The 24,179-nt window shown below is 50.8% G+C and overlaps 1 protein-coding gene across 6 annotated transcripts in view; it reads left to right on the plus strand.

The window, feature by feature from the left end:
* Window positions 1-24,179, plus strand: part of ZFHX3 (zinc finger homeobox 3) — a 511,657-nt gene that overhangs the window by 458,307 nt on the left and 29,171 nt on the right. For 5 of the 6 annotated variants that reach the window (XM_040707006.2, XM_046899383.1, XM_046899382.1 and 2 more), the window contains one exon: window positions 18,875-18,982. In XM_040707006.2, coding sequence (XP_040562940.1) covers window positions 18,875-18,982 — 108 coding nt within the window. The remainder of the gene's footprint in view (window positions 1-18,874; window positions 18,983-24,179) is intronic. The other variant, XM_046899384.1, reaches the window with a different exon arrangement.

Genomic DNA, 24,179 nt, shown 5'->3' on the forward strand with positions numbered 1-24,179 from the left:
AGTAATGCGTTCACAAAGGGAACATTGATTCACATCAGTGTCGCTTGAGTTACCCTTAAAGGTTTGCCAAGGAGTTGTTCTTATATTAACCTTCTGTTCATCAAAGATGAAATAAATAAATAAGTCATAAAATCAGCTTCACCGCCCGCACCAGAGTTGGATCCAAAACAGGAATTTCTTCCGTTAGGAATTTGCACCCAACGTACCTAACAGCACTCGGCCTTCTACCAGGCCCGACCCCCTGCCCTGCGCTCCGTCCCCTCCGCGCTGCCCCCTTGCAGGGAGCCGGCGCTGCCCCACGGCGCTGACAGGGCCTCTCTGGCAGCACAGGGAGGGGGATTTGCTCCCATCACAAGGCTTAGTTCTGCCCCGCTGCCTCTGCTTTCACACTGCCCAGCGCTGGGGAGAGGGGCCAGGAACGCTTTGTTGGGCCGGGCTGGGAGGCTGCAGCACTGGGGCTGGGCAGGGGCAGCAGCAGAGGAGAGGAGGAAAGGGCTGTCCTTGCATGGTCCGGCTGCTCCTGCACTGGCAGAACCTGCTTTTTGCAGCTGGGAGGAACTGGGAGCTGTGCAGTTGCAGGTCGTTCCTAAGCAAACAAACCCTGACGTTGGTCTGACCTGCCTAGGGAATGCTGGGCAGGGCCCTGGGTGTCTTCTCAGGCAGTTGCAATGTCCTCACAGCTGTCTTCGCTGCTCGGACATGGGGACCGTGTGCTCATGCGGTACTTGCTCTGTTCTGAGCTTAGACAAACAATGGTGGTGTCAGGGAGGGGATTGCTGGGCTTTTTCTGCTCCATGGGCAGCTGTGCGTGTCACGCTGTCCATAAGGCAGAGAGCTCAGATGGCTGCTCCGCAGCGAGCCGTGTTCACACCTGGCTGTCACCATGATCTCCTGGCATGGGAGCTCCTTGACGGCCTCCAGGTCCCAGTGTCACTTCCGATAACCTCAGCCACGTGTGGGGAGGGGAGCAGATGCCCATGGCTCCTAGCCAGACTGCACAGCCGTGTCCATGAGCGCCCTGGGCTCCCAAGGCACCGGCTGCAGCGGGAGGAGGGCCCGGCTCCTGGTGCCATTCTTGAGCAGTTGCTGCTGAGAGCTGGGGAGGAGCACCGCCAGTGCCACAACACAGTGTGCAGCACTGTGGCTGAGGCACCGCTGACCTCTGCAGCATTGCCCGTGTGGTGCTCTGACCCCGGCGTCCCTTACCTGGCGAAGGAAAGCGATGGTGACAGTTCTGGAACTTGCCGAGGCACGTGCTTTGGCATGCACCAAGCATGGCAGAGCGCAGGACCGCAGGGCATGCTTCCCTGGCAGTGCTTGTGCCTACCCTGCTCGCGTGCGCCCTGCAGGAAACTGAGCAGCAAAGCCCTCGAGCCCCATGCTCCCAGGTCAGGCTTTGTCCCCGCGGCAGCTTCAAACCCCGCACAGAAAATCACCTTGTTTTGTAATCTTTTTCTCCAATTGTGGGAGAATTGCAGAACTCCGCCGCCCCCTCCCCCTCTGGCGAGGCGGAGGGGATTGGATCAGACGGTACAGAGGGAGCATGCTGAGAGTGAATCCATTTTCTCTCCTCCATCTCCCCAGAATAAATTAGAATTTGCCTGATTTAATAAAATGGCTTCATCTCTCTGCCATCTTTTCTATCTCCCATGCGTTTCTTCCCCACCCCCACTGCGAAATAATAGATCTCAGCTGTATAGCTCTTGTTATAGGCTGCGATGTAGCGGTGGGATATGGTGGTGTGTCTGCATGCACAGCCTGCACAGGATCCAGCCGCTGAGAGCGCACAGAATTTGTCCCTGTATCTTAATTTCCTTATTGTCAACTGTGATAGTTATAATTGCTGTCGAGGTCAGTGTAATTTACTGTCCATCTGTCATTAACCTGACCTCATGGGTGGATGTGACTGCCATGCAGATACTGTTTGGGGACTGGGAGTGGTTAGTGATAGGAATTTTACAGCGCAGATTTGCCCCGGCCACTTTTCTTTTTAATTGGCACGTATTTGTCTATGCATACAGTGGAGCTGAAGCTCTTTGCTGCAGACGGAAAGGAGGGGTTATTGTTAGAATTTAGATGGTTTTGCTGCAGCTGAACCCTTTTCTCTCACTTAAATCTGGTGTTTTAATTTCTGTTTCCTAGGTTGATTTTTTCCTTTCCGCTCTGACACTAATTATGCCGGGCGCATTGGGAACGGTTGCTGCTGAGAGGTACCCAGCTAAGTGTTAAGAAAGGTTTTAAAAACAGACTGAACTCTTTCTTAATGAGGCTCAATCGTGCTCTCCTCCGGGTGGTTTTGTTTTGCTGATCTGTCAGTTTTTCGAGGATTTAATTGCACTTTTTTCATATTAGTCTTTGAAATGGGGCTAAGCAGCTTTCTGTAAAATGAAATATAAAAAAGGAGAGATGTTACTGGCTTTTCTGTTTTCTTTTTTTCTTTCTTTCTTTTTTTTTTTTTTTTTTTTGCTTTCATCACTCTGGGATCATCGTCTGCCACTGACTCCTGGGACCCGACAGTAGTAAAGAACAAAATTTATGAGAGCAGCGGATGAAATGGCAGGCTGTGGCAGCTCCAAAATTGTAAACCATCGTAGGCAATTTTCCTTGCTTCTCCGCTTCCCAGTTTGGCTCCTGTCATGTTGCTGCTTATGCTAATCCTAGCAGACCTTCCAAATGTTTGTTTTGGAGGAAGAACCGGGAGGCGAAGGAGGGACGGGGAGTGCTGAAGCGGTGTGTCCAGCGTAGCTCATTTCCTGCCAAGAAGGCACGGAGCGGCCCCGTGCTGAGCGTGGTGAGGTTGGCAGGAGGTTGGCGGGCTGAGCTCTGCGCAGAGCTGGGCTGGCTGCAGTGTGCTCCATGGCAGCTCCCTGCCCTGCGGCCCATCCCGGTGGCACTGCACTCTCAGCAGTCTCCTGTAGCACCAGGAGAGCGGTCAGGGGGTGCAGAGAAGTTGCTGCTGGGATGGGAAGAGGCAGGGAGAGAGGAGGCGGATGTATCCGTGATGCTATTATCTTTATGGCACAGAGAAGCATGTTTGAAGCAATCAGCATGGAATTCTTAATTGCTTCACTTACTTCTGCTCTCCTCGTGGGACAGATTGTACAAATGCAAGGGCTGCCAGGACCCTTGCGTTGGCGCTCTGTCCCTGCTGCACACACTATTTTTAACTAGCGCTTTGTTTTGCAGAGATGCACAAAGCTGCTGGCTTTTTTTTCCCAAGGATGCCAATAAACAGCAGAGGCAGTGAGTGCCTCTGTCCGCCTGACGGTGACTTGGCTATCCCAGCCCACAGTTCATTTCTCCTTCCTGCATTTGCATTTCTTTTTCCACTTCCCCTTCCTTTCTTTTAGCTTCGGTTCTCTCCCGCTCAGTTTCTTTTCATGTTTATCCCATAGCAATCTAAATGTCTCCTTTCTTTCCTTCTATCCCAGCCTAACAAAAATCCTGTTTTCCTTCCTCTGCTCAGATGTGTGCCTTCCTCTTTTAGTTTCCAGTGCACCTCTCATGAGGATGTAAAATCCAAGAACCAGATCTTTGAGATTTCAAAATAAAATAAAAGTAAACTCTGCTTTAAAAACACTTTAGCAGGAAAGCCAGGCTAATTGTAAATCAATGAGTCTTAAAATGCAGCATTGATCTCCAGTTAGAAGTTTGAAGGGGAAAGCAGTAATTACTGTGCTGAAGGTAGTTTTTTTTTCTCTTAGTAAGTTCTGGGCAGAAGGAAGGCTCATTAGGGCAGCACTTCGGAATCTGAGTAATTAGTTTAAAAAGTACTTTTGTGGTGTTATTCCCAGGGATGGAAATTATCGGAGTCTTCACAGATTTATAGTTCAGCTCTGATAAGGTTTGATTTATTACCGTGTTTGGCATGGAAGGTCCTGCAGAGCCACCTGGGTGAGGAGGGAGCAGCTGCAGGGCCAGCTTGGCTCTGCCTGGCCACTGCCACGGGCCCACATGTCACACTGCCTGGCCTGCCGTGCTGCTCCAGGACAGCATGGCAAGATGGCGGTGGGATGGCAGGAGGATGGTAATGGCATGGCAGTGGGATGGCAGGAGGCTGGTGGCAGAATGACATTCACCATGGGCTATGGTGAGCAGCTCCAGAACATCTCCTGTATACATACAGCTCCCTGCTTAGGTTTCGATTCATCTTTTCCTGGTGACGATTGTTTTTTCATTCCAATACCCGTGTGCAGTTGTTGCATATAAGACATGACTTTGACGTCTGAGTTAACTTGCTATAAAAGCAGCTGGGGCGAGAGGTGGCCTTTTGGGCCAGGCTCACAGACATTGCCCCTCACCTCAGGTTCTGGAGGTGCAGCATGGACAAAGATGTCTCGTCTCGCTGCTCATCAGCCCCAAGCCGCGATCCCCGTGGTGCCGCCTGCACCCTGCCTGCAGGACCCGAGCGTGGTGGGATGCAGAGCATGTGCTGCTATGCCACAGCCTCATCCCCTCAGTCATGAGTTGTCACCCGGCAGCGCTCAGAGCATGCCTGGAAAAAGGGCTGGGAAGTGATAGTGGTGGAAAGCCACAGGGCAAGAAAAGAGCTGCAAGCTCACCTGCTGCCATGAGAGTGCCTGTTTAAACTCTGGTGGCGAGAAGGCAGTTCATGTATGCCCTAAAGCTTGTGTGTTTATGTTTTTTCCAAATTCTTCTGTTAGATTTAGTGGTTACATCTTTTGATACTAACTTTAATTATCTGATCTCATTTGTGAGTACTGCTGAAATCCTGGCCGCAGCAACATTCTGTGACACTGATTTCCATGGCCTAATTACCACGTCTAATTCTATGGGGAAAATGTGTTTGTTTCACCTGTGAGGTCCTGCAGATCCATTAGCTGCTGGGTTTCCTGCATGTATGGAGCTGCATAGGCAGATCCAAGGTCAGCAGTGAAGAGGAGGATAAAGGCCAGGAGTGCTGGGCAGCCCGCTGACGTTTCCATCTTGGTCTGGCTGCTAGAACGTTTACCAGACGTACTGCTGTTGTGCAAACGCCTACTCCAAAGGAAAACAGAGCCTCCTGCATTGAGACAGTTGATGTGGCACATCTTCGAGCCCGCTGTTATCTCCTCTGGCAGCGAGCCCACGGCTGAGAGCAGCATCAGCCTCCTGGGCTGCCGGATCTCATCACGTGCTGGGGCATACAAGATGACCCCTGGCTGTCTCGTCATGTCAGCTAGAAATTCAGCAGCCAGATGCTGAAAGTAGCTAAGATCATTACAGAGCATGGCCACCCACAGGCAGAGGGAAACAAACCCGAGCAGGATGGTATGTGAGATCTTTCTGAATTTGTTCCACTCTTGAAATCTGGTAGGCCAAGAGGCCTGGGAAGATGGAGAGCACAAAGTCTCTTTAAGTGAGAGCGGAGGCTCTTACAGGAACATCATTTGGTTCATGTCAAGTTAACTGAATGTCCCTTCTTGCTCTGGGAGAAATGGGTCTGAAAACCTCACTTGGTGTTCTTCAGACTGCAACCCATTTTATGTTCTTTTATCAAATTGTCCCTTTGTCACCTTCCTCAGGAGAGCAAAACCAATCTCTTCAGTTTCTGGCTGGGGGAGGTTTAGGTCTAGTGTTCTTCACATGTGTTTCTTGCCCTGGAGATGGTGTGGGGAGGTACAGTGTGATCCCGTGTTGCAGGTAGCATTGCACCAGCACTGCCGTTGTCATCGTGTTCTCCATCTGTTCACTAGCATCGGATGCAGCTAATTTTTGGACTTCAGTAGAGTAGAGCTGCTTCTAAAGTCTTAGAGGATTTAAGGACTCTTGAGCCTAAGCAGAGCAGCTTATGGACAGTCTTTGTTATCAGAGCCTTTTCAGGTCTTTGGTAAATGGGTGAACATTCACTGCTCTGAATTCCTGATGTACTTCAGCTGTTTTGGATCATTCAGTTCAGATTTGGGTTTAGTGCAGAAAATACGAGAGGACTGAGTGAGTCTCTTGTAGCCAGTTGTTCAGGATTAGCTATAGCCAAGAGGATTCCCTAGAGTTTGACCTTGGTTAATGCTCTTTGTCAAAACTCCATTTGTGCTCCGCGGTGTTGTAGTGTTTGTGTACTGAAGCTGAGGCTGCCAAACAGCACTGCTGCAGGCACCATGCTGGAAGCTGGGATCTGTAGATCCATGTGACAAGGCTTTGTGAAGATACCAAGTCCCCAGCTTCACTCAGGAAGGTGGGTAGGGCAGAAACATTGAGAGCTTATTGTTCTCCGTCAAACCATGGTAATTTGAGGAACTGACCCTGTAATTAAAACTAGGCTGTGTGCAGGGAGGCTTTCTGGCATGGCTCTTGAGCCCCTGCATGTCTTCTGGGAATGGGCTCATACTCCTACCCATCTCTCCAATGTGTTAAATTGGGTCAGTCGCACAGGTCTGATTTCTTAATCTGACACCTTTAGCTGTCCTACTTGCATAACTTGATAAATATTTTTACAGAAATGATTTAGTTTGCAGTGACTGTTATAGATTTGGTTCTGCTGCGAGAGGAAAGGGGAAGGTCTCTGGAGGCAGAAAACCCTTGTGTGGCAGAAAGCCTGCTGGGAAGTCAGCTCAAGAAGAATTAGAAACCCTTTAAATAAATGCTTACTTGACATGACTCTGTCTTCCACAGTCTAACAAGCAGGGAAGCGAATGGCAGCCGCTGGCCAGAAATTGATTGCATTAATTGATATGCCAATAAGAGAGCTTGTTACATCCGCCATTGGTTAGGAGGCCGGCTAACAAGTCCCGCTGATCAATGGAACCAATAAAGATTTCATCCATTAATGAGCAACATGGTAATTAATGTTATCCATAAACCAATTAGCCTGGGTAGCTAATGTGCTGGTTAGCACAGTGAGTGGCAGAGCAGTGGGTGTGTGCAGATCGGCCATCCGGTGTGAGGAGGGCATTGCCTCTTCGATGCCGCTGGCGGGATTTAGGGACACAGATGGCTTCCCCTTGAGAGGAAGAGTTGGGAGCACGGCCGGTGGGATGGGGTCGTCTTCTGGGAAGGGCCACACCTCTCCAGATTTACAAGGCAACTTCAGTGATTTCTGCCTTCCCTTTTTTTAACCTGCATGGTACGCATGCAGATCTTTTCCATTTTGAGCACGTTTTGTGGAGATGTGCAGGATTACTTAGTTTGTGTTCAGATGGCAAAGCACAGTGTTTGTTTACCTCCTCTGTTTCATTGGAAAGCTGCTTGTGTGCTCTGCTTAGACCCTGACCCCTTCTGTCTAGCTTCGTGGGAGCCATTCTGAGCTCTATTGTGTTACACTTTCTCTGCACCATCCATATTAATAATTGCATTAGTGCAGAAAGCACAACATATATATTGAAGGCTGTTGTCTAAAAACGCTTGCAGTGGGGGTTGCCTTAAGTTGGTAACCACCAGCTGTTAATCTGCATTGCTGCTCGTGTCACCAGCACGTGTGGAAGTGGCCTGGTCTGTGGCAGGGTCCCTGCGGAGGAGCAGTGGGTGTGAGCAGGGCTGCTGTGTGCCGCTCGGGTCCCCCCTTCCTCCACTGTGAGGGATAACGGTGCACCAGGAGAGCACAGGGCCCAGGGCTCATCCATGAAGGGGCGCGAATTGCTGTCGAACAGAGCCCCCAGTGTGGGGTTTTGAGGGTTGCCCTCTGCCTGTTGCACTGCCTTTGACAGCCTGGAGGTTGTGGTTTGGCTGCTGGGTGTGAACACACCTGCATGGAGGCTGTGTGCTGCACGGTGCTGCACGGTGTGGTACACTCTCTGCGTATGACCGTCTGTCCCCTGGTGCAGTCAGAGCGGGGCAGTCAGGAGGCCTCCAGTCTGCCATCCCCATCCAGGCAGTCGCAGTGCGAGGAGCATCTGGGAAGTCTGGGTTTGACGGTGCAGGAGCAGCTCTGGCTCTTGGCAACGTTAGTCCCACTATTCCGCCATGGAGTTACTTTGCGTTGTTAGATATTGACCCTGGGAGACCCCTTGTGGATTCCCTAATTGAAAATTAATACCAGATCAATGCCATGGGCAATTTGCATATTGATCATAAACAACTTTGAAGGCACCAAGTGTGTGTTGGATCAATAGAGCTCTTGAGCAGGCTGCAGTGGGCGAGCGTTCCCGTGCTGCTCTGTGGGAGAGGTGAACGCCTGGGGAGGTTGGGAATGGGTCCGTGCAGCGGCTGTGACACCGGGAACAGGGAGCTCATGCCAGGCTGGAGTCAGAGTGGTGTTTGAAGGCAGGACCTGTTTCTGGGGTTCACTTTGAAAGGAGAATTAGGAGAAATGCTTTCGTTTGTTGATTTTCAGCCGACCAAGCAAAGCCCAGAGGCGGCAGCATCAGGCAGTAATGGCGAAGCTGCTGTGCCTCCTGGCACTTGGACCTGGGGGACGTCACAGCCCACGCTCAGCTTCATCGCTTCCCCTGCGATGTGCTGCCTGCTGCCTTTACCCTAAATAAAGGCCTCCAAAACAGCAGCGCTTTGTGTTTTTCTAGGGACAGAAGAGATCTCATCGGTGATACTTGTTCTGGCTTTTTTCTCCTACGTTTGCTTTTTGGTGGCAATGGATTGATTCCTTCTCTGTCTGAAATAGGGTATTTCAGAATCCCAGCTGTTTTGGGGATCAGATCTTTCACATCAAACTCCATTAAAAAACAAAACCAAAAACTTCATCTGGAAATACATCAAGTGCCCCTGGAAGCCTTCCTTTAAAGAGGGATGTGCGTGGGCAGTAGAAGCAAAATGTAAGGGTGCACTGCTTCATCCGACCACTCCTGATGAAGCTGGCCAGTCACAGATCTTGTGGTAAAGCTGCATCTGCCTTGGCCATAGAAACAGGAGCTGCCATGTGGCTTGGGAGCAGAAGAATGGGTCGGGTTGGGAACCTGCTTCCGAAGTTGCTGCTTGTTTTGAGAGCTCTGCTGGCCGCTTTGCGCAGCCGGCGGTTCCAGGAAGTCGCTGTGCATCTGATTACTGCATTACAGAGCTTTCATTGACTCGGCTGCGCTGTGCTGATGAACTGAGACTGGGGACAAGAGCTCATAATTGAAAGAAATAAATTCTTATCACAGGCCTCTGCTGGAGCCACCACCTGTACGTGCGCCTTCGTCCGGGTTCCAGGAACATTTTGAATCCCTGGAGCACCTGGTGCTCCCTCATTAGTGTTCCCAGAGAGCCGAGCTCAGGGACAGCAGGGGTGAGGAGCGTCCCGGGGAGGCGGAAGCACTCCTTCCTCCCAGCCACAGCAGGCACTGCTCTGCAGGCCGGGCTGCTTGGTGAGCCGCAAGCACTGTCAGGGCCTCCGTGGGGGCTTTCCCAACCTCACTTGGTCCTCTGTGCTTCACTTACAAGGTAGAACAGCCATATAACAGTCCATCTTGTCTTAGATTTGATGGTGAGTTGAAATCCTTCCCTACTGTATGAAAGAGGATATGGGAATAGAGAGTGTGTTTCACTAGCTGCAAGGATATTAAGGGTGAATATGTAGTTTCTTATATATACATGTGTAAATTGAAAACATTCAGGGGTTCACTGGGGCTCTGCTTGGATGCAGCTTGCTGGCCTCTTCTGCAGAGACGCAGCTGGCACCCCTCCCTCCCTGCTGCAGATAAGCTGTGTTAGGATCTCCGTGGCTGTTAGCAGCCCCTATAATTTTGCACATTCCTCTGGGCTGTGGAGCAGTCTGCCACCGTTAATGCAGTGCTGGTGGTATGGAGGTGAATGGAAAGGCTTCACTTGACACCCCATGACCTCTCCGTACAACTGAATACTGGAGAGCCCAGGCTGAGATTGCAGTCGCTTTCAATTACTCGAAGCCAGGAGAGGTGGAGAAAAAGGGCCTGTTGGCTGCAGGAAGCTGAAATCTTCTTCTGCTGAAAGCTTATTAGTGAAAGTGGAAAAGCAATCGCTGACATTCTGTTTGTGCTAGTAACCCAAACCCGGGGAAGGGAAGGGGCAGCTCAGACTTTGGACGCGGTCATCTTTGCTGCGGTGTGACGTGGTGTTCCTCAAGTGTGTCCTCGCAGACAGCTCCAGGGCTCTGTAACTGCATGCTGTGTGCATCTCTGCCACCTGTCTGCGTCACAAGGTGCGTAGGGTGCCTACGTTTTCTCCCTTTTTTGCACCAATCCAAATGGTTTGGTCCTGCTTCATGGGAAGCTGTCAACGTGACAGCAAGGTCAGGAGTCACCAGAAATACACTGGGATTGTGCTGAGCGTAGCCAGTACGTGCAGAAGAGAAGAATATGGTGAATTACGGCACGGGTCACAGGAGCAGCTCTCTGTTCTGGGCTTCTTGTGGGGGGCGGCCTGCACGACCCACGTGGATGCACACATATCAAGACACAAATACATCCCTCTGCCAGCACGCTCTGTTGGCCGCAGTTCCTGTTGGCTGTCCTGTTGGCTGTCCACAGTCACAGGCACAGCCAGGAGTGGCTGAGGAGGGCCAGGCCTGGCCCTGAGGCCCACAGTGCCCTTGCTTCAGCCACAGCCCCGCACCCAGAGCACTGCTCTGCCCCTTCCCTGCCCACTGCCCTTCCTAGCCTCCTCCTGCTCCGACAGCTCTGTGCAGGGACTATTTTCTCCCAGACGAAAGCATGGATGTTCTGCGGTTGCATTTGCATGTGCTGTGCCACAGCCTCCATTACTGAAGTGTCAGGTCCTCAAACACTGCCACGTTATCTTTTTGGCACCTCTGAGAGACAGACAAATGCTGTTTCCATTTTAGAGCTGGAGAGCTGAGGAGCTGGGCTTTACTTGTTTCCTGGGGCTGGGGTCCATCCCTGGATCCTGTCACGCTCCGGTGTTGGTCTCCCGGCTGAAATGAAGCAGAACCCGGCTGAACGTCTCACCTTGCCTCATTGCACTCCGCCTGCAAATCCTGCCCGTGAGCCTTTCCTGCAGGCAGTTCATGAAGAAAAATGCAAGACCGATCCTCTTGATCCAGAAGGACCCCACGTACACATCATTTGTGGCGTTTGCGACTGTCTGTGCTCAAATGTAGTGTTAGTCCCTGGAAATAAGCTCCAGGAGAAGCTGGGTTCCATGACACCGCAGCCACAGCTGCTGTGACTGAGAGCAGCACCAGCAGTTTCACTCCCTTGGCGCAGGCTGTCTCCACAGCGTTCCATGCCGATGGTTCTGCAGACTGTCCCCAGAGCGGCCGGAGTGAGCCCGTGGGTGTGGGATGAATTTCTTCGAGTATACAGCCTTGTCTGGAGAGCTGCATGAGGAAGAACAACATGGGTGTTTTATGTGGTAGCAAGGATGGCTTTTTTATTATTAAAAATCCAAGAACCTAGCAAGCCCGCAGCAGCTGTGAAGCATCAGCATCATCTCATTGCATCTGTGCAGCGCGGTGCCCTCCTGGCACGTGGGTGCTGAGAAGGGGTGCTGTGGGGAGGCAGGGCAGCCATTGTCATCTGGCTGGGCTGATGGGAGCATCCCAGTGCTGGTAGGGGGATCAGCAATGGGCAGTGCCGGCTGGGGTCATGGGTCCCTTCATTCCCAAAGGTGCACTGTGCTCCGGACCCCCTGTCCTCAGACCCCTTCTGCTGCCATCCTGCCTCATCACCTCGCCGCCGCCTGGCCTGCTCCCATCTCGTCCTCCCTGCTGTCCCTTCCCTTTGTTCCCTGATCCTCCTCCCGCCTGCCTCCATCTCAGAGGCCAAGCTGTCCTTCCCTGCAGACCTGGAGCTGGAGATGCGTTTTCTTTTGCTTTGCTGTTTGATCTGTGTTTGTGTATTTGCATGAGTCTTCTTTCCAGCTGATTCCGGTTTGGAGCTAGGTTAAACTGTGCAAAATGCTGTTTAAAAGAAAAAAAGAAAGGAACTTGTCAAGATGCATTTGTTAGATCACGTTTAAAATGAAATAGAATTGAAGGTAGTTTTTGTCCAAAGGAGCGGGGGGTGCTGGAAAGCCGTCAAGCCGCAGGAGAAAGCCCCTCCTTTGTTGTCCTCCTGACATTGAAGTGTAATTTTTCATGGTTATTTGGACTGGAAAATGGGGGGAAAGGGAGAGATGGGCTTGCGATTATTTCCCATAAATGACAACACAATCACATCACGCTCCACTACAAACATGCTCAAGGAATTTGCCTTTTTTTTACATTTCATGTGTGAAAATAGCAGCAACCTTTCTAGTTTTGCTGAAATTCGAGGGGGCAAATCCCTGTTGGGCTCCACTAACTTAAAATCCAGCCTGGTTTACAGAAACACCCAGATACCCTGTTCTCACGCACAGAGTGAGGTCGGTGCTGGCTGAGGAGCGGGTTCCTGCTTTCGGTCTCTGTGCATGGAGCTGAGCACGTGTCCTCCAGAGGTGCTCTGTGACGGTCACTGTGCCACCAGACTATGGGGAGAGCTGGGAGCCCACCTGGCAGCGCAGCACCGTGCCCCAGCCCTGGGTCAGCCATTCCTTGCTGGATAAACACAGCCCCTGGGCTGCAGGGGGCTGGGAGCAACTCGTGCTCTGCTCCCATCAGGAAGCTGACCTTGTTTGTGCAGAGCTGTTTTCCCAGGCGATGTTTTCTGCAGGACCACGCTTACCCGCCTTGCCCAGCAGATGAAGAGTTCCAGAGCAGTCAGGGCCTTTCCCGAGCTCATCCCCTGCTCATCAGATCCAGATTCCTTTCCACTCCCACATGCATACACTCACCGCAGTCATGGCACTGCAGGAGTGGATTATTCTCTTCCTTAACGCTGCTGCATCTTACTGCCAAAATTACAAAGCAAAGGGTTGTGGGGCTTTATCAGCCCTCCCCGCTGCACACTGACTGTGGGCACTGTGAGCCCACGGAGTGCTCGGAAGCGAGGCCTCTGGCGGAGCTGGTAAATCAGATAAAGCGCCTGAATGCAAAAGTAGTAACCATATTAGTAAAAGCATTTGTACTTAAGGAGATGTCAGCATCTGGCTGAAGACCTTCTCATTTCTTTTGAGCAAGGAGCTTGTTCTGGAGATACTCAGTGATATGGGTGCTGCTGTATTGGCTGAAAATTCTGAACTTCTTAATTGGAGCAGGAAACAAAGGAATAGAAGCTATAAGTTTGCAAACCTTTTGTTGTTTTGTTTTTTTGCTGCTGAACTTCTTGTTTTGCTCACCTGAACACTTGCCTGTATCGGTAACTGCACAGGAGCCAGCTAAGCTTTCCTCACCTTGAAAATACGGGATGTGGGGATGGCTCTGTCGGTCTGGGACACGTTCATAGGTGGCCTTTCCTTTTTCGTCATGAAAGCAGCATAGCTGCACTCTGACCATGCTCTCAAACAGGGCCATCTTGGAAGTGTTGTTAATCCAGGATATGCATGTAGGATTATTACTGTTTTCCTACAGCCCTGTGTCAGGTGCTGGGACTCACCTACCAGCTTTTTACGTCAGGGCCAGAGCTCCATGATGTTCTTCTCTTAATCTGTACCTTGTGCTTTCACTGCTTGGCATTCTGCTGTCTGTTCCAGGAAGTAAACAAGTTTCTGTAGAGCGATGCAGTTAGGAGATAGTACAGAATGTATTTGTACGTATACGTATGCGCCTTGCAGCTGAGCCCCAGACCAATTGAGCACGGTGAGAAATACGGGAGAGCAGAAAAATAATTCCATGTGGATGGATTATCTCATCCTCACATGAAACAGTCTGTGAGTTCGGAGGAGAAGGACATTCTTCTTGTTGGGCTGGTTACTTGGTTACAAAGAAATGGCCTAATTCTTCTCGGGGTGATGCTCTGTGACCTAACCTGTGCCATCTCATCTTTCTTTCACAAAACTGCTCTGAGGCAGTAGGCATTCAGAGGCGGAGGGGTTCACCCTCTCTGCGTTCCCACCTCAGGCCACCAGCAGCTTCCACATCCACCCACCTGCAGCAGTGTGCGCCTAGCAAGTCCCAGCACAGCGGGTGTGTAGAAACAATGAGGGAGAGAAACAGAAGGCAGGATGCTCCATTCCCCTGTATACTGAGTGTCCTGCATGCAGGAACAGTGCCCAAGTTCAGAACCCCACTGCCTTTTGGGGCGCCCAGTGGGAGTGGAGATGGCCATGTGCACTGTGGCCATAGTGGGTCTCATTGTGGACACGGTGGGTCTCACTGTGGCCATGGGGTAGCATGCAGCACCGCCAGTGCCTGCCACCAATTTCTCTGTGAGCAGAGAGCTGCTGACCGCCTCGTGCAGTGCCGGGGCAGTCAGCTGGCCAGGCTCTGGGCAGAGTGTCCTGGTGGCCCAGCTCACCTCCCTGCCACGCTCTGTGTCTGCTCTCTGCCCCTGGTGCACAGGTGTGGGTTAGATGGGTTCAGGTGAAGCCCTGCTGGGGTGTTCCCCTCTCCCCGTACAGCCGGCTGTGCACGGCCGTGCTGTCACCGCTCCCTGCAGTGCTGTCTTAAAAGCCAGCCGGGTCTCCATGCTGCCTGTCTGCGGGGTTTTTTGGCTACTTACCCTGAAAAGGGGGAGTGATTCTTTTTGTTTCAAAGGAAAGACCCTGTGTACAATTAAAACTTGTTTCTGGTAAACCTCATTCCAGGAAAGATGAGCTTTTAACAAAAGGCTTTTGACAGCTGCAGGGTATTTCATTTTTTTAATGCCGAATGAAAAATCAATACATTTTTCTAGGTTATACATATTCAGAACAGGCTTGATATTTCCATTATAATGGAAAATGGGTGTCTGCACATCTCGCCTGTCAGAGCTGCTCCACCGCATTTTCCAAGCCACTGCTAAATATTTCAAACCTGATTTGATTGTGGTTCATGACAGCTAATGTTTCTCAGCTCTTGAGCCTGCCGGAGGGTGGGGAGGCAAATGCGCGCCCTTTCTCTCCCGTCGCTACATTTCCGCCACCCCTGAAATGCCCCTTACCCCCTCGGATACGAGATCTGGGTTTGTTAAGGAAAATACAGCAGGGAGGAGGGGGGAGGTCTCGGCTGCTCAGCCTGGCCTGGATCCAGTCGTCATTTCTGAGTTCTCCGCACCCGCGAACTTCGTCGGCTCAGAGGGGGTGGAAGTGCAGTGCTCGGGGACTCGGGCGCGTTTTCAGTGCGTAACTGAACTCAGAGACTCCGACATCTGCAGATGTCAGGAGATGTCCATGATTTTCCAGACTCCTCTCCCCCTCTTCTTCACCCTCCCCCCTTCCCATAGTGACTGCTTTAATTTTAAATTAAAAGGAAATGCCACTGTCTAAAATGATTTATTCATGAAGGAAGAAAAGACTTTTCCTAGGAATTTGCATGGGGCGGTTCTGTATGATGGAGGAGCAGACTCCTCGGCCCTCCGCCTGCCCCGCAGTTACAGCTGCGCTCTCTTGGTGTTGACCTGATGCCCCAGGGCTGGAAAATTCCTTTAAGAAAATTTATTAACACAACGTCACGTGCCTCGTGGATGACACTCTGGCATGGGGACCCATGGGCAGGCTGTAACGTTTGTGTTTCAATGGGACGTGATCCCCCTCATACAAATCCCATACCAACAGCTCTTGACCTGCCCTGGTGAGCTTCTTGCAGAGGATGAAGTCCACTTACCTTTCACAAACCCATAAACCACACGTAGCTGTGAAGCTGAGGGTACTGGTCTAGCTCCTACATCCTGTGTGTGTGAGGCAAAGCAGCATCTCTGGCTGTCCAGAGCCCCCGTTACCTCCTATGAAACATCTTTTATGAAGGACTTCCACCCCTCTGTGTTCAGTGCCCTCCCTACGCCCTCTAAGTCCTGATCAGAGCCCTTGACCTGCAGACACTCCAGGATACAGCTGAGATACTGCAGAGTCATCACACCCCCTGGATATCAGTCCCGACTGGGGCACTTCTTAAGACGAACGGCTTTGAGTTGAGCACCTAACTGGGAGAGTTTTTATCAATCCCGTTAATGAAAATACAGTCAAGCTGTAAAGTGAATCAGTCCTGACAGTGTTTGCAGCCTCAAAGAGTTGTTATTTGGAAATAAATTTCCCATATCTTACTGACCATTTGGCCTTTAGGAGTTGACCGTGAGGTGTTCTTCCTGCTCATGTCTTGGCTGTCGGGCTTTAGGTAAAGGCAGAAGTCAGCTCCATTAGAGTACAGCATGAGAACAATATGCCATTGGGATTTGCAGACAATTAAAATGGAAGAAAACTTGAGTTCAACAACTCCATGATGCATGTACAACGGATCAAGTAGAAAATTGGACCTTTCCTCACCAGATGTGCTACTGGCATTGTTCTGTCTGAAAGATGCCCCAAAGAAATGCAAAAGCACGGGTGGTTGGGTGCCATTGGCCAACTGAGGGCTGGTGTGGCGGAGGGCGTACTCCCAACCATCCCTGCATTTGGTTTACACACCGATGGCTGCAGGACAAGTTAGGTTGAGCACAGCGAGCAAAGTTGAATCCAGCCATCCAAAAATATCTGTTGGAAGAGCATCACGAGGTAGCTGGAGTTAACGCTTCCCTGCCCCACATCCTTGTGCAAGCGGCAGCAGCACAAGGGCCCAGCTGCAAGAGCCCCCCAGGAGCACCAGCATGGCTGCAGCACAGCCCCAGGAGCAGCACCGGGGAGGCCACAGACAGCCTGAGCGCAGAGCCAAGCAGCAGCGGTGCGCGGAGCTTCTGCTGCTGACCCGCAGCCCAGCTGGGCCTCCCGGGGCACATGCATCTTGTGCTCTCTTCCCTTCTCATCCTGCTTTAAAAATTGCTCTTCAGAAAAAAATTGCATAGAGCTGAGAGAGGAGGAGGATGTTTTGGAGCATGTGTGTGCTTTTTTTCTGCCTGCCTGTCCAGCACAGGAGTGTTTGAGCCAAGGAGGCAGACTTCATCCTCAGAGAGGAGCCGCTTCCAGGAACGGGGCTTGGCGAGCGCTTGGTATGAGTGTCTGTCTGGTGGCTTTGTTAAGGGCTGCCCAGTGAGACAGGCTGCGCCTTGAATGAGGGGCTGCACGCTGAGCAGGGCAGAAGGATTTGCCATTTGTAGCCTTGTTTTTTAATCATTTGCTACCTTTATTGGTATTCATAGCTCACATTTTTCCGGTTACTGTCAGCCTGGGCTTTCATCCATTTTAAGGAGCTATTTTTTCCCCTTGTTGATGATGATGATGGTATAAAGACAGATGGTGTAACTGCTTATGAATGTCCTATTTTATTTCCCTCAAACCAGACAGTGCACTTGAAGACGTATATTATTTCCACATGCTCAGGTTAGAGCCCAGACAGCGTCTGAGCGGGCAGCCAGCAGCCGTCCTGCTGCCATGCCGATGCTGACACCTCCGGGTCGCAGCCGGGAGTGCCGCCGTGCCGGGCAGCTTTGTTGTGCCCGCAGTGCCCGCGGGCAGCCGGGGCGGGGAGCTGGGACCCCCTGGGTGTCCTTAGCGAGGGTTTAACACAGCAATAGACAACCCTTAATGAAGGGGTTTGATCAAGCCGGCATAAATCTGCTCTTCACGCCAGCTGCCTCGGATAAATAGCCGCACTCTTGCCCTGCACCGCAGCGTTTTGAAGGCAGCAAGGCAGTGGGCTTGGGGGGGGCTGTTCTGCAAGTGAGGGAAAAAATGGAATATTAATTTCTGAAATGGGAACCCAACTGCGGATGCCACAGCCCTTTCTCCAGTAAACCTGACTACTCGTCTCACCAGGCAGATTGCTCGTCTCACCTCTGTGTCAGTAACACATGGCTTTCTGCATTAGGCGCGCTCCCCAGAGGTGCCTCTTGCTCTGGGGTCTGTTCTCTCGGGAGAAGACTCCTGGGATCCCTGCAGTTCTCAAGCGTCTTTAGCTTGTAAAAAAAAGTGAAAGAGAGGTGGAGTATAAATCACTACGCTTCCTCTTAATATCACTGCTGATCTCTGGATGCTTTTGCAAGTTCCTCCTTGATTTAAGTTGCCACGTTCTCAAAGGGCACTGCTGAGTATCTGCAGTCTCCTAATATACATATTTTAATCCCAATTTCTTGCCCTGTCGTTGTTAGGAGGAGGATGTTTGGAGGGAGATGATTTCACTGGTTGGGTAGTTCAGATAAAGCCTCAGGATAGCCTCGGATTTACCATGACCATAATGCAAGTTAAAATTATGAACTCTCCTGCCTAAAAGAGGATATAATGGCTTAAAAGTACCCTTTCCTCCCACTGTTGATGTCGCCCCCGTCAATTACATGGTAGCTGCCGAGCTGCCTGCACTATACATAAATACCCGCGATGTTAGATGATAATGTAGCTGTTACATCCTGGTGTTAGAGGTCTGGCAGCTACAGCTGTCTCGCTCCCTGTGTCCTGCCTAACGAGGGTGCCTGCACGCGGAGTGGCGCTCAGCCGTGTCGATATGCCCCGTGCAGCCACAGCACTGCTTTTGTTCATGGTTGGGGCAGTAGCATTTCATCTTTTTCCCTCGTGCTTTTGCACTGCCGCTGCATGTGTGCTCGAGCTTTTCCCATGGCCGGGATGAAAATAAGGCCCCTCAGCAGCCTCCTCCCATGTTCTGTGTAGGGCCATGTCCTCTGCCCCCTACTTTGAGCAGAAGTGAGTCGTGTTGCTCTGAGGTGATCTGGGGTTCTCAGTGGTCAGGGTCAGCACTGTGCAGTGCCATCCAGTCCTAGGAGCTTGAGCTGGGGATGAGGGAAGCGATGAGGCTGAAGGTGCTGAAGGCTCTGATTGGGCCCCAGCACTTCTGTGATCTATGGCATGGCTGAGTAGACCCTTCTCGTTCCAGGCAGTTGTTCTTCTGCTTGTTACACTGCATGGGACATCAGTAGCTGTAAGTAGCAGAGGTAGGCCAGATTCTTCACTTCCTCCTCCCAGTATCTTCTGTAGCCTCTTTCTTGACCAGCTAGTAGGTGGTCATCGAAGAATGCTGGGTGGCATCAACACGTGGCACCCAGCAGCTGTGCTCTGTTCCTCAGTGGCAGTTACTTGATCTTCCGGCTTGACTGCCGTTTTTATGTTACACTTTCTGCTTATTGTTTTTCAGAAGAAGCCACTGAAGATGCAGAAGGGTCCAATGAAACAGCTGTTGATGCTGAAGAACCTGCCAAGGAGCAAGAGAGTGCAGGGGACAAGGACCAGAGCAAATGGACAGGTGGGTTTTGGTCCCTCTTTATCTTTAAATCTAAGAAAGGAAAGCGGGGAGTTGCAGAGCACTACTGTGCAAAATTCTTTCCTTAAACAACCATGCTGCACAGTGCTGTCATTGTGACATAGGTCCTGTGAAGTCTTCGGGTGTAGCTTTGCAACACACTCACGTAGTTTGAGCCGTGGTCACTCATGCATCCCCTGCCAGCCCCGGGGCCGCGGGTCAGAGCTCGCCTGTTCTCACGTGGTGCTGGGCCTGACACAGGCAGTGGGAATCTGCAGCTGGGATTGGAGGAGAAGAAAGGGACTGCCCTTGTTGGCAGCTGACAGCGCTTAGTCTGGATTAAGCATATCATGAAACCCCACCCTGTAGTTAAGACTGGAGAGATTGTTAACCTACTTTTCCATTGTGGTCCTAACTCCGGTTTTGACACAGAACAGCGGAGAGGCAGACCCTGTGCTTGTGCTGTGTTAACTGCTTGCTTTCTGCTGGATCTGTGACATCCTGAAACAAACTGCAGGTGTATAACAACCCTTACATTGCTGATCAGGAATCTGAAAGGTTTCTCTTTGCAAAATCCATGGGTAGATTTCACAGCTTCATTAAGCCTTCACAGGAAAACACAGTGGAAAATGCAGCCTAGGCTGCAGTGCGTGTATCTCGACAAACACCATCCAGAGCTACTGCCAGTCTGAAGTGCAAATCCCCAGCAAGGTTTCTGCACGTGTGTTGTTGAATTCAAGGCCTACTTTCAAATGTGTAGCAATACTAGCCTTGAACTTGAAAGCAAAGGAAGTTCTGAAATCATTTATGTACAGTGGATTTGCTCAACAGGTATCAGCCCTCAGTCTTGCATTTTCTGCTTTCAAGCTCCCTTGAAGAGCATGGCTGTGTCATCGTGTCTTTGTGGACCCCAGACATGGAAGAGAATAGAAACCAGGTTATGTTAGTCTTGACAACCACAGAACTGCATTGTCCACCTATATAGGGTTATCAAAATGCAACTGTGGAAGTTGAGATGTAGCCAGGGAAGGATATGGGGATATCCCAGTATATAGGGAGCACCAAGGAAACAGTCAAACACTACATTGCTGTAAGAAGACTGCAAGGCAGGAGCTGGTCTGCAGCTCAGCAATGGGAAGGCTATCAACCCCGATGTCCGCAAAACTGAAGAACGATTGCCTTCTCTGCTTCCATCTTGACTAAATGGGCCAACTGCGTGAGAGACCACCAGCCCTGCTGGCAGCACTGCGCGAAGGCTCATCGTCCAGCCGTAGGAACAGTTTGCAAAGGGTTCAGTTCAGCCACGTGTGTTCACATCTGTGTCCACTGCTTCATCCTTGGGCATTTTGAGGAGGCGACCACAACAGCTCCGACCTGTCAGCTGCTCCCTTGTGAGCCCCAGAAAATGAGGGAAGTACTGCAGGGGGACAGACATGGTATTTATCTGTAAGTAGAGGAGTGGCTGGGGAACCACACACCTGCCAGCTTCGTTTGCCCCAGATTTTCCTGGGAATTGACCAAACAACTGTTTGTAAGTACTGACTGGAAGATAATGAGATGAGGAACAGTCGACACGGATTTGTCAGGAACAAATCATGTCAACACGACCCAATTTCCTTCCGTGTGAGGAAGGCCTCAGTGCAGTCAGCATCGTGTGTCTTCTCCGTAGGAAGGATTCTGGCAATGCTGTTCAGGACATTCTCGAAATGAAGCTCAAGTACTTAATTGTGAAGTAGATAAAAATACTATAAAAGAGAGATGGATTTCTTCAGCTCTGGAAAGCCTCCCCTGCAGGATCGTGTCCGCTTTGGAGCTCAGGGTGTCGGGAAAGTAGGGCAATTTCAGAAAATCTGATCAGCAGAAATAAAGACCGTGGTCAGTATAATGTCAGCTCTGAGGAGAAAGTGGAATAAAGGAGCTTACCTGACTCAAAAAGAGGGGAGGACAAAATAAGTCTTCTTGTGCATAAAGTGCTTCTGAATGGAAGAAAATAATTTGATCTCTGTATTAAGGATATAGACAACAAGAAGTAATGGCCCTAAATGGAAAGGAGGAAGGTTGGGGTTAGATAATAGTAAAAAAGTCTCCTGGTGCAGTTTGTGAAACAGTGAAGCAGAATTTCTGGGAAGGCGCCTCAGAAGTGTTCCCTGAAGAACAGTAGAGCTGCGGGCACAGCCTGCCCTGCACTGGGAGCCCCGCGGAGCTGCTGCGGGTGCTGCAGGTCTGTGAAAGGGGGAGATAGGTGGGACCGTGCAGGCTCAGAGGCAGTGAGTGCAGGCTGCGAGACCTGTCCTCCGTGTGCCGTGCTGCCATTTGCTCATCGCGTTCCCTAACAGTTTAGTACCTCAGTTTCTGAACTGCAGACAGCGCGATCATTTTGGTGGGATTTCTAAAAAAAAGGCCTCGTGTGGCTGCCCGGAGTGAGCCAGGTTTGTGTGTCTGCTTTACGGCACAGCTGTGGCAGGCAGTGCTGGGTCTGCTGTTTGCTGAAAGGAGAAACCTCACTGCTTTCATTGAAAGTTTGCCAAAATGTTTTCAGCTGCGGAACAAATTTATTGATTCATTTTTGTACTTATTTTAGAAGAGAATATTCCTAACCAAAAACATTTTTAAAGTAACATTTTCCATTAAAGTACATGAGAGGAAAGCTCTATCCCAAGCAAGAATTCCTGTTACCTCCGTTCAGTTCTCACACATCTCCTCATCACTCCTTCAAGCTGTGTCCAAGTGCAGCGCGGTTTGCTCTCTGCAGGGCATGCACTGCCTCTGCACACTTGTCACAGGCAGCAGAGCTTCTTGGAAGGCAAAGCTGTTGTGTGACTCCAAGAGCATTCCATGCAGAGAGATGGCTGTAGGGCCCATGTCTGTGCAGACCTGCTTGCTGTCTCCTGTGGCAGTGGGATGCAGCAGCTGCTGAGCACAGTGCAGTGTGACCCTCACTGCCAGAGCTGCCATCTCTTCTGCCCAGGGGTCCTGCCCACCATCCTGCCCACCATCCTGCCCGCCACGGTGCTGCATAGGGATGCTCTGCCCAGTGTCTGAGCATTAGAAATTAGCTCATCATGACTAACGAACGACTTCTCACAAGCAGAGAGAGAAGAAATGTGGCCATTCCTTGACTCCATTTTTAAGTCAGGATGTAAATGGTTACTTCCACACTGTGATTTCCAGCTGGAGCCTGGACCCCAGCCGTGTAGCTCTGTGTGAGGCTTGCAAGATTTGGAGTATGCTTGCGTGTATTTTTTAGCTAGAGAGAAGCGCTTTGGTCTGCGGTGACCCAGCTGTGAAAGAGACTTTCTTAATGCACTGTCAGTCTTGTAGATGTAGAATATCAGATTTTTTTCCCCAAAAAGCAAGAAACAAACTCTATTTAAAGCATGGATTGAAATGAAATATTTCTGGAGGAGTAGCCTGAAGGGCTTTTATTTTTTTTAATGATTTTTTTTTTTTTAATCCATGATGCTCACCTAACACAGAGCAATTAGTGCAATGGAGCGTTCCTGATTCGAATCCGTGGTAGATTGCTATTAAAGGAGGTATTAATGGGCTGCCGAGAGCTGGGAAATTGTTGCAGAAAAGTGTGTTTATGGAGTATGGTGCTGGCAGGCATGATTTCAATCGGATTTGACATGTTTAACATAAATGTATACTGCACAGCTCCTGCAGTTTATGAATAATTCCTACAGGCCCACTGCCTTTCTAATTACTGAAATTGAAAAAAACAGGTCAGGCACATCCTGACGGAAATCTATTACTGTCCCCCTGCCCCCCCGCCGCTTTTTTTTCTGTTTTTTTTTTTAATATATGGCATTTGTTGAGCACTTAATGGCCGGAATGCTCAGTGGTACCAGAGCAAAGAAAAGGAGAGAGCTGGCGGGGAGCAGAGCAGGGGGCCATGATGGAGCATCTCTTGACCCTGGAGTATGTGTGCAGGAGACCTGCAGTGGGATGGGGACGGGGATGAGGCAGGAGCTTTGGTGCCATTGTGGCTTTCCTGAGGATTTACAAAGCACAAAAGGTTCCTGGGCACCAATTCCAGCCAAGGAGGAGTGCTGGGCCAGGACTTGAGGTGCTGGGACCGCCTGGAAGCTGCCTGATGTTCAGAGCTGGGCTGCCCTCAGCTCACACAGTGCCAGCAGATGCTGTTCTGAGGTTTCCATGAAGTGAAGGGAGGCAATGGCTCCATGGCAGCCTTGTCCCTAGCTCCAGCAGAGCCCTGTGTTCCCAGCTGGCCCCTGGTCATGCTGGAGCCAGGAGCACCCTAAGGCCCCACACTGGGTTTGTGGTGCTCTGCAGGCCGTGCTGGTGGCTGTGTCAGCACTCCTGTTCTCAGGCACTTCTGCTGTATGCCCCCAGCACATGGAATCTGTGTTGCCTGCATCTCCACTGAGCTTGTGCCCTTCCTGGCCAGGAGCTCCCCCGTCTGCAGCACTGCCTGGCACTGCCCATCCCTCCTGTGCTCTTCTCAAGGAGTTGGTAAAAGAACTGTTGTTGATACTATCTCCAAGCTCTACACATTGATTTTAGTAAATGAGTTGATATAGACTCTCGTGGTAGGTTAGTTGAAATATAATATTCACCCAGATTGATGGCTGGTTCAAGAACCATATGAAATAGGTAGATATAAAAGATTACTTCTTGTTTCCTCTGTAATGTAAAACAAATGAACTATATCCCGTAGTTCTAAACCCATGATCTTAGACATCACTGCTGGGAAGTAAGGTTTCAGTGCACCACTTTGCAGGCGTGGGGTGTTGCTGTGCTTGAGGTGGAGTGACATTGTACCAACCAGGTCTTCCCTGAGCCTGGTCAGAACTCAGCTTCCTCATGTCATTATGTGGGCATGCCTTGCCCAGATGGCTTGGGCCGTTTCTCTCCGCATTGCACTGCTCTGTTTGCAGGAGCCCCCCCTGGAGCCCCGGCATGGTGCCGATGCTGGGGGGCAGTGGGAGGTCTGTGGGTTGGTGCGGGCGCTGCCGCTGTGCCGTGAGCTGTGTCCCGGTGCTCGTGGTGGTGCGGAGCAGCCTTGTGGCACTTGGTCCTTTCGTGTGGACACTTAGTGATAATTCCATGGTTGGAACACACTGCGGGCTGCAGTTGTGACAGCATTAGAAAAACGAATTATATGACCATCTTCGGAGCTGTATTTTTGAAAGGTAGTGATAACGGTCTGGGTACAAAGGTGTGCTTGCAGATCCTC

The sequence above is a fragment of the Gallus gallus genome, chromosome 11 (genome assembly GCF_016699485.2).
Source record: "Gallus gallus isolate bGalGal1 chromosome 11, bGalGal1.mat.broiler.GRCg7b, whole genome shotgun sequence".
NCBI lineage: Eukaryota > Metazoa > Chordata > Aves > Galliformes > Phasianidae > Gallus > Gallus gallus.